The 10,555-nt window shown below is 52.6% G+C and overlaps 1 protein-coding gene across 3 annotated transcripts in view; it reads left to right on the forward strand.

The window, feature by feature from the left end:
• The window catches only part of OLFML2A (olfactomedin like 2A), a 28,705-nt gene extending 18,606 nt beyond the window's left edge, over window positions 1–10,099 (forward strand). For all 3 annotated transcript variants that reach the window (XM_025261656.3, XM_044926334.2, XM_044926335.2), the window contains exons 5-8: window positions 1,045–1,291; window positions 3,442–3,666; window positions 4,740–4,925; window positions 5,812–10,099. In XM_025261656.3, coding sequence (XP_025117441.1) covers window positions 1,045–1,291; window positions 3,442–3,666; window positions 4,740–4,925; window positions 5,812–6,416 — 1,263 coding nt within the window. In that variant the 3' untranslated portion in view covers window positions 6,417–10,099. The remainder of the gene's footprint in view (window positions 1–1,044; window positions 1,292–3,441; window positions 3,667–4,739; window positions 4,926–5,811) is intronic.
• The last annotated feature ends 456 nt before the right edge of the window (window positions 10,100–10,555 follow it).

The raw sequence follows: 10,555 nt of genomic DNA on the forward strand, positions 1-10,555 counted from the left end.
CCCACAGTGGCCTCGTTTTCTAGTGAGTGGGGTAAGAAGGCAGCTGACTTCTTCACAGACATTGTCTGAGCGAAGCCCACAACGACCTGCAAGGGCGGATGCTCGTTGCCGGTTTGGCAGATGAGGAAACATGGAGCAGGGTCACTGGGAGAAGGTGGTCTTGATGGAACCCGGGCCTGCGTGACGGCCAAGCCCACTCTCTTCCCCTCCACCCCTCAGCCTCCCGTGCTGACATTTTGATGATGGGACCATCTGTGTCTGCAGCAAGGACCACATAGATGCTGATAAAGCAGGGAGGAAGCCTGGTGCCTTGGCCCAGAGCTGGCTTCCTGCTCATTCCGTGCCAGTTCCAGAGCTGGAATGAGTCCTGTTGGGGCAGTGGCACAGAAAGTCTAGATACCGTCCTTGCTGTATCTGCTGGAGATCCTGCCTAACAATGGGTAATGTCACAGGCCCCGTGTTCGCGTGCCAAGCCAGCATCAGAGGCGTTTAAAAGGAAGCCAAAATAACAAAATTCTTAAAATATTAGAAACAGCATGCCCTAAGGTCAATGCCCTGGTGACCAACCATCCCAGTCTGCCCAGGACTGAAGGGTTTCCCAGGATACGGGACTTTCAGCGCTAACTGGGAAAATTCCAGGCACACTGAGATGAATTGGTCAGGAGGGCCTGAGAACCTCTCCTGGCTCACACACAAAGACCAGTGACTGAGAGAGACGGATGGGAAGCTGACCTCCCCGGGGAGCTGACCGTTACAGTCTACCCCCCAGGCAGAGTGAACAGGAATTGGTAAGCGGAACAGGATCTAATCTATTAGGCTGGGCTTCAAGCCTACCAGGGAGCTAGAGAGCTGAGTAGGGAAACCAAGGCACACCCTGGTCATGAATATCACCACGATGGGAGGAGAGCTGTGAATTCAGGAGCTCCTGGGACACAGGGCCTGGAGCAACCTGACTGCTACCAGCCCCCAAATGCTGAGCCTCCCTGACCCCCTGAAACATCCCTTCTACCACCCTCCAAGTCTGAGACTCCCCTTCTCCCCCAGGACACAGCTGGAGGGAAAGGCAAAGAAAACAACAAATATGGCAGCGTGCAGAAGAGCTTTGTCGACAAGGGCCTCTCGAAACCTCCTAAGGAGAAGCTGCTGAAGGTGGAGAGGCTGAAGAAGGAGGGCAAAGGCAGATTCCCCCAACCCACAGCCAAGCCCCGGGCCCTGGCCCAGCAGCAGGCCGTGATCCGAGGCATCACCTACTACAAGGCAGGCAGGAAGGATACAACCGAGGCCATGGCTGGTGAGTTGGAGGAAGACGGGAACCTTGGGGAGTAGGAGTCCTACAGGGACTCAGGATCTCTTCTGTAAACTGCCCCAGACCTCAGCTCCATGGTTTACCTGTTGGTGCCCTTTGCTCATCCACACAATGGGATAATCCCCCTCCTGGGGTTGTTGGGTGGGGATGAAATGATAAAATCAATGCGAAGCACCCCTGCAGTATTTCTAGCTGTCTCCACTCTCAATGGACTTTTCCTCCTTCCTTGAAAGATTTGCTGAAAGTTCACTATGTGTGTGCTGTATCTTCCAGACTTTCTGCCTAACATGAAGTTCATAGTCTAGTGGGGAAAAGCACACGCATAACTAAGCAGCTGCCTCTGGTGGGGCAGGAGAATGCAGGGGCCAGGCCAGGGTTCTGGGAAGTGCCCCGGGGCCTCTGCAGCACCTCCCATGCCCAGATTGGCATTGGAGTGAATGGCCTCTCCAGCACGTCCCACTCTGTTCCCGCCAAAGAAGAGCCCACAGACTCTGGTCTCTTTCTTAAAGCTCCCTACCAGATCACGGTGAAGTGCAACAAAATAATCGAAAAACAAGAGACGAAAGTTGCAAGAGTTCCCGGATTTCTGGGCCATCCCCACTGGTGTGGTCCTGATCCTCCCTCTGAGCTCCTCCCCAGATGCCTGCTGTCCTCTGATGTCCCTGAGAGGTGTCCCCAGCCTGCTTCCCCTTCCTGGGTCCTGCTGATCACCTCCTCCACTGAGGCTTTCTGCCTAGCCCATGCCCAAGGGGGCCAGGAGTGGAACTGTGAGGGACCAGTCTCCCAAGAGCCCCTCAGTTCTTGGTCTCTCAGATCTCAGGGGCCTCTTCTCCCAGCTCCTGGTGCCAGCTGTCAGCTCTGAGTCCTGCCAGTTCAGCCTGGCCACCGTGTAAAGCCGCTGACCCCTGGCCAGGGCCCTGCCCATGAACAGCTGCAGGCATCTGACTTTTCCAGTGAGGCCTGTGGGAACAAGCCCTGCCCTGGCTGGGTGCCAAGATTGGGCCCCGCTGAGGCCCACTGGCCAGAGGGTGTGCCTTCATTCCCTAGAGACCCCAGGGGTTGCTCCCCAATGGGGCCTGGCTACACCCTGAGCAAAGGGGAAGCCCAGCAGGAAGAGACAAGGTAGAAGTCACATGAGCCTCAGGACATCTCTGGGGGCCCTGCCACTACAGCAACGACAGCACGAGTCCTCTGTCTCTGGTATCACAGCTTTGAATCCTTGCACACATGCTGTCACCGTTGATCCAGGAGAGGAAACAAGTTCGGAGAGGTGAAGTGACCACCTCCAGGTTTTGCAGCGAGTTAGTGGGACTGGAGCCCAGAAGCTGAAGGATTTTCGTTCCCTGCTCTGTGCCACGGAGTCTTACTGCTTTCCCTGCCCATTCCAACTATTTCCCTGACCCCAGCCATTCCAACCCAGGGGAGCGCGGGTCAGGGATGACCGGAGAGGGCCCCAACCAGTGCTATGGAGCTGAAGAAGTTCCGGTCAGCACAGCCCATGCCAGCAGGGGTGGAAGAAGAAGGGAGAGCAAGCAAGCTGAGAGGTGGGAGTTAGGAGATGAACAAGGGGACAGAGACCTGGGGTCCAGAGGGGATGGGAAGCTGGCCACACCTGGCCTGCCCTACCTGCGGTGTCAAATCCCAGATGAGAGAGACTAGAGGGTGGGTCCAGACAAAGACAACGTCTGTAACACGGGAGCAGGGCTTTCTGCCTCCGGAGATTGGATCCAGGAAATGAAAACACTGGTACAAAGTGTTTCTTTAGGAGGGAAAGGGGTCTCAGGTCCGGCGCCTCATATTTGCCAGGATCTGTGCAAATGTCTCATATACATTTTTTTCTCTAATCCATACAACAGCTTGACGTGGTAGACCTCACGACTCTCATTTCACAGAAGGGGAAGCTGAGGCCCACTGAGGCAGGGGACTTGACCGAGGCCACTCGCCTGAGGGGCTTACAGCCAGTCTGCCGACCAGGAAGCCCTCTCCACTTCCCACTTTGCAAGGCTTTTCACTCTTCAGGGGCCACCCCCTCCTCTCCCCCACGGCCCCAGCGCTGGCAGCCCGGTGGGCCTGGGGAGGATCCCGGGCAGTGGTGGGTGCTTCTCGGATGTGAACACGGGCTCTTCTCTCCACAGACAACGCCCTCAAGGGCACTTCCTGGCTGGAGCAGCTGCCGCCTAGGGTGGAGGGCCGGCCACCAGAGCCCAACTTGGCAGAGCATGAGGAGGCTGCGCCCCAGGCCCCTGAGGGAGCAGATTTGGCCCCTGGCACCCCTGCCTCGGATCCCACCCCCACCCCCACCCCCACCACCAGTCCCCTGCCCACGGAGCCACCCCCACGCCCAGAAGTCCCCAGTCAAGGTGAGTAAGCCTCACAGGGGTCAGCAAACTACTGCCCGTAGGCCAAATACAACCTGCAGCCTGCTTTTGTACAGCCCTTGAGCTAAGAATAGTTTTTACATATTTTAAGGGTTGTTTAAAAAAAAAAGAAAATGAAACAGAAATATGTGGTCTGGAAAGTCTAAAATGTTGGCTATCTGATCTTTGTAGGAAAAGCCTGACTACATTTACAGGGAAACAGATAGTGTTCTCAGCAAATTCTTCTTAAAACATCACCTAGAATCCCATCATCAAATCCAGCAACTATTTTTACTTTCCGATTTCTTCTGTCCAGTCTCTGGCCCTGTTTTTTATGTTCATGTTGGTAGTTTCAGCTCATATCTTAGGTAGAAATCTTCCTAATTAAGTCATCGAGCCCATCCTTCTGGAGGGCATCTTGGCTGCCTGTGATAACAAGCCTTAAAACCATCCCCTACTTTGGTCCATGTGCATTCCACTTCTAGGAATCTTTTCCTAAAGGATTCATCAGATATGTGGACAGCAGCTACAGCTTAACTGGTTTCCTTGTGGTCTGTTTCTAATGTCAGAAAACTGAGAATAATCTCAAAGTCTAACACTGAGGGGATTTTGGTTAAATTAATTCAGTGGCACAGCTGTCTGGCGGTCTGGTGGAACCTTGAAATCACATCATTAAAAGGCCATTTAATGATGTGAGAGATTGCTCAGTGGAGGGAAAAAACAGGATACATAAAACTGTATATTCAGAAGAATGATGGTGCTTTTTAAGTATTTCTGCATGACTGTACATGCAGAGAAAATAAGAAAAGGAAGGAAATACAACATGTTTAAACTTTTCTTTGAATAACAGAATTTTGAATGATTTTTATTTTCTGCCTTTTCCTTTTCTGAATATTCTGTTTTCTACAATGAGGAGACATTGCTTTGATTATGAAGAAAGAAAAAATAATAATAATGCTACAAACAAAATCTCAGAGGGGATTTAAGAAAGATTCAGCTAACGTTCCCAGGACTGTTGCTTTGGCTCAGGGCCTGTGGGTGGGTGTATCAAATGCTGTGCCCCTCGCTCCCCACAGGCAGAGAGGCGAGCTGTGAGGGCACCCTCCGGGCCGTGGACCCCCCTGTGAGACACCACAGCTATGGGCGCCATGAGGGAGCCTGGATGAAGGACCCCGCTGCCAGGGATGACAGGATCTATGTCACCAATTACTACTATGGAAACAGCCTGGTGGAATTCCGCAACCTGGAAAACTTCAAGCAAGGTGGGGGACCCCCGAGATGGGGAGGGGGCGGGTCTGGGGAGCCTAGGGAGGGTTCCCCTGGAGACATGGTCCTTGTTTGCCTTGTGGCATCCTGTAGTCCAGGCTTCCCCAGCCTGGCCTAGCCCTGACTGGTCAGCCACCCCATGAAGGGAAGTCTAGGGGCACCCCCTAAGTGGAAACTCTGAGTACTGTTACCCTTGACAGTAAATGACACTCGCGAGGGCAAGACCACGTCCATCTTGTTTGCAGCACTTGCTGAGTGCTTATTATGTGCTAATCACCTGTGTGTATCAACTCATGGTATCTCCATAACTCCACGAGGTGGGGGGTTATCACCCTGTCTTACAGGTTAGCAGAGCCTCAGGCCTTACCGGAGCTTCAGGTCTGGACAGGGAAGGGCAGAAATTTTGTTATCACATCTGGAACATGATGGGGGGAAAGGGTCAGTTAGACATGACCTGCCCTCCAGAAATGCACAATCTGATGTGTGTGGCAAAAGCTTCAAGAAACAACTTGGATATGGTGCTCGAGGGAGGCCTTGGGGCTGTGGGAGCCCAGCCTGGGGACCAGGGAAGACTTCCCAGAGGATGTGATGCTGAGGCATTCCCCAGGCAGACAGGATGGGAAATGGCAGTCTAGGCAGCAAGAAGGGCATGGGCAAATGCCCTGGTATCAGCCTGGTCTATGCTGGTCCACAACTGGTAACCTTGAACCCTCTGAGCCCCCATTTGCTCCATGGCAAATGGGACAATGTCTTGAAGGGGCGAGATAACTGGCCCAGCCCCAGGCCCACAGCTCACTCCGTTTCCATTGCTTGCTGGTCCCTGGGATCAGTTGAGGGTTTTTCCCAGAGGCTCTGGTGTAACCATCCGCCCCCTGCACGCAGGCCGCTGGAGTAACATGTACAAGCTGCCCTACAACTGGATCGGCACGGGCCACGTGGTGTACCAGGGCGCCTTCTACTACAACCGCGCCTTCACCAAGAACATCATCAAGTATGACCTGCGGCAGCGCTTCGTGGCCTCCTGGGCGCTGCTGCCAGACGTGGTGTACGAGGACACCACGCCCTGGAAGTGGCGCGGCCACTCGGACATCGACTTCGCCGTGGACGAGAGTGGCCTGTGGGTCATCTACCCCGCCGTGGATGACCGCGACGAGGCGCAGTCCGAGGTGATCGTGCTGAGCCGCCTGGACCCCGGCGACCTGTCAGTGCAACGCGAGACCACGTGGAAGACGCGGCTGCGGCGGAACTCCTATGGGAACTGCTTCCTGGTGTGCGGCATCCTGTACGCCGTGGACACGTACAACCAGCGGGAGGGCCACGTGGCCTACGCCTTCGATACGCACACGGGCACCGATGCCCGCCTGCAGCTGCCCTTTCTCAATGAGCACGCCTACACCACCCAGATCGACTACAACCCCAAGGAGCGGGTGCTCTACGCCTGGGACAATGGCCACCAGCTCACCTACACCCTCCACTTCGTGGTCTGAATGGGAACCTGGGGTCACAGGAGAGGAGTGGCCATGGGCATGGGGGCTCCCCACAGCGACTCCTGCAAGGGACTCCCTCAGCAAATATTTACTGGGGGCCAGGCCCAGGGATAGGTGCTAGGCAGGTGGCTTAGCAAGGATCAACCTTCCTTAGCACCCAGTGGAGTAATAATTGCTTCCACCTGCAGAATACTGTCAAGAGCTTCACATGCACTAACCCGCTTAATCGTGACACCCTTGGAGGTAGAGGCAGTTAAGCCCATTTAACAGATGAGGAGACTGAGGCCTCAGTCTGGATCAGGCTAGCCCACTTTACAAATGAGACCTGACCATGCTCTCCCCTACCTCCAACCCTCTCCCCTCTCCCCTGGTTTTTCTTGTCCTCTCAAGTCTGTCTCCCTTCCCAGGGGCTACTCGAAACCTTTGGGACCAGCACACTAGTGTTGGGTGGAGGCCGGCTCTGCATGCCATCCCAGGCCCCTGTTCTGACTGAGCTGCTGGTGGCCCTGGGGCTTTGGGCCCTTTGGCTAATGTCCTTGCTCCTTGCCTTTGGCCCATCCCCACCCACTGTCTGACCGCATTCCAAACCTCCACAGTCACCCAGCCACTGTACAGAAACCACACCCCAAGAAAAAAATACCAGTCCCCCTTCCAAGACCCCCTCCCCCTGTACTCATTTTTATTTTCTCTATTCTTCATCAGCGCCGTCATTTGTTTCTGAGGCAGCAGCTGAGAAGGCTGCAGGCAGCTGCCTGCCAGCACGACTCTACCAGAGTGGGGAACTGGGCCAGGCCCTGGGGCTCCCTCTCCACCCAGAAGTGCTGGCTCCAGCCACATACCCAGGCTGTGGGACCTCTCCCCACTACCTCCCAGAGCCTTTGGGCCATGGTCCACCTTGTGCTTTCTCTTTGGGCTTTTGAACCCACAACCTATGTGCACTCAGGGATACTCCAGGTCTGCCGTGAGCAAGACCCTAAGCCTGAGGCTGGGCAGTACCAGGATGAAACAGGTTTCCTCTTTCTTGGCAGTCCTAACCTGGTCTTTAGGTGAGCTGGCCTGGGAGATGGGGGGGAGGCTGAGATCTGGGCAGCCAGCACAGAGGAGGTTTTGGACCTTCTGGTGGCAGGGAAGAGCCAGGGGGTGGAAGCTGGGAGGGAAGGAGAAAGGGGTCTGTGGGTCAGGCTTTTCCTGGCTTCAGAGATATTGGGGTCAGGGTGCCTGGAGTCCAACTTGGGGCTGAAAATGCACAATTGGGCTCCCCTGAGCCTCAGTCCTGGGCAACCCAGAGGATCAGACCTTCAGGTCTGTCCCTATCTGCTTTGAACAACATTTTTAGAGCTGGAAGAAGTTCTCCAGCCTGACTCCTTGCATCAACAAAGGAGAAAGGGCTCAGGGCCACTCGGGGAACAGGACACAGCCAACCTCCCTCCAGAAGGGCTTTGTCCAAATCCTTTATTCTCCAGGCTTGGAGGCACTAGGCCGTAGACCACCCAGCACCCAAGCCATCCCAACACGTTTGAAGGGTATTTACAGCTGATCTCGACACAACCCCGGACCCTGCTGCTTTCATTCAGTCCCCATGCCAGCTCCCAGGTGTCTGTGTATATGAACACCCAGCTGCCATGTTGGGAAATTCAGCTGCAAACCCTGGAGTGTAAGGAAATGCATTTTGTGCAGAATACACTTCTTTCAGACATTGTCAGGTGACGTTATTTTGTTTAAGCTGTAGCTCACCCCCGAAATAAAGGGGAATGATGACGCCCAGCCGAGCCAGGCCTGACTCATAGTAGCAGACTCATCCAGGCGCCCCCACCCAGCGAAACTCCAAGGGCTGAGCATACAGACTCTTTGGGGGCTGCAAGTCCCAGCACTTCCCTTGGCCCTGGGTGTGGGTCTTAGAAGACTCAGTGCTTTGTGATATCACAGCCCAACCATGTGAGAAGTGTTCGTGCTCCTCTCTTCCCATTAGTCTTAGAAAAGGGCAAGTTAAAATGAACCGATTTTGAAAAAGGACAAGCAAAATGGCTTTCTCGGGGACAGGATGCTGGTTGCAGCCTCTAAACTTTCACTGATCCCCTTCTGCTTTCAGGTCCTTGTATGTGGGTTACGTTGTAGGTACAATTATTTTCCTCATTTTACAGGTAGTCAGACTGGCGCCCAGAGAAGTTAAGTGGAGGCAGTTAAATGGAAAGCCAGGTTTCCAAATCAGGTAATATACCATGAACATCAACAGTGGGCTAAGAAAGTCATATGTGTATCTTCACAACAGTGGAAGGTATATACTCTGTGTGTGCCCATTTTACAGATGCGAAAACTGAGGTGAAGGGACTTACCCAAGCAAGCAGTTTACTCTGTAGCAGAGTCAGGTTTTCACGGCTGGTTAGTACGTGTTTTTTGTCAATTGTGTTTCTCTCTCGCAGCAGCTCCAGAATTAGTGCTTGTTTCTTTTAAACCAGTGTAGTCAAGCCATGAATTGCATCTGCATAGGAGACCCAAGAAGGAGGTTGGGGTCCGCTCATAAAGAGCCTTGAATGCCAAACCAAAGAGCGACTCCCTCCAATCACGTTTGGAATGAAGTCGAGCATAAAGGAGAGGAAAGGAAATTCTAAGACAATTGGATTTTGTCCTATCAGTGACGGGAAGCAGGGAAGAACTTTTTTGGCAGGATTTACTACATTTGACGGCAGGTACTTAAAGGAGAGAACCAGATTTTCCTGCCGACCTCGCTGTGAAGGCAAAGGAAGCCGTGTCTGGTGTTTCTAAACAACATGACACAGGAAGGGGCTTTGACTGCTACCTTTGATTCCTCATGAGAGAGTTCTAGGCCTTAATATTTAATTTGCTCTGTCTGGGGAGAAAAGAAGGAGGCCTCTGCCTTGGGAGGCGGCCCTAAAGGTAAGGCTCGGGGGGTGGGATGGGGTTTCCTGGGAATGACTTGAGGGCTTCTGAAATCCGGTTTGTTCAAAAACATCTTTTCCTCCTTGACGACATTGGAAACCACTCTGGTGACAGGAGGACCCGGCCCAGGATGGTTGTCAGGGAGCCCTGGGTAAGGAAGGGTTGGGAAGTCCAACCCTTAGGTTGGAATCCAGCTGTGCTTCTCACAGGCTTCACATTCGAGCAGGGTAGGGACTGTCAGAGGGGACAGATGTCAACTCCTTTTTATGGCTGAAGACTTGCAGTTTAGTGAGGACACAGGGCAGCTGGGGGCCCAAGCAGTACCCTCCAAGAGCTAAAGGCACCTTTACCTACAGTATCACTAATGCACCCAGGAACCCCATTGTTGGCATTACTTTTCCCCATTACAGGGGATGAACCTCAAGTTCAAAAAGGTTAAGCAACCTGCTCAGGGTCACGAATCTAACAAGAAGTATAGTCAAGAGTTGAACCAGGTCTGTTTTTACACCAAAGCCCAAAACTAACTGTTGTTAAGAATTTTGTAACCAGTCCGTTTTCTTCTTTGCTTTGGCTACTGGGAAGCTTAAAGTCGAACTTGAGATTATTTTTAACAGTCGCTGTACTGAGTCTCCTACTGGACTCTGGCTTCATTCTAGCTTTCTGCTTTTGCCTTTACCCTGATCTCTTTATTATATTGTATTTTATCTATTTTTGTGAATTGCCACAGTATCTTTTTTTGCACCAAGGTGGACTGTACCGAAATAAATACATGATCAAAAGTTTGATTTATAAGTCTTGATTAAATGTTATGATCTGCATCCTTACCGTAACACAGACATTTAATAACTTTAAAACAATACTTTAGTTTGCTATGAGAATTGGCCTTGTAACTGGAAACTGATCTGGAAAATGAACTAGGGTGGAAGAACCCAAGTCAGGCTGAAAACCAGGCCCCTCCCAAGGGAGAGGAGAAGCAAGCCGTTCCCAAAGGTACAGACATCACCTGCAGCCCCACCTTTAGCTGCAGAGAGAGAGAATCCCAGATCAGGGGACATGGGGCTGAAGGGAAGGGAAGAACAAAAAGAAATGTTTTCCTGGGAAAAAGACAGTATTGTGGAATCGGGGAGGGGGCCCTTGAGCATCACTGACTGATGTTTCTCAAACTTCAGTCATCCACGTGACTTATGTCACATTTCCCTTTACCATCTTCAGTATGCTTTATTATTTCTTTTTTCGATCAT

This window comes from Bubalus bubalis, chromosome 12, assembly GCF_019923935.1.
Source record: "Bubalus bubalis isolate 160015118507 breed Murrah chromosome 12, NDDB_SH_1, whole genome shotgun sequence".
Lineage (NCBI taxonomy): Eukaryota > Metazoa > Chordata > Mammalia > Artiodactyla > Bovidae > Bubalus > Bubalus bubalis.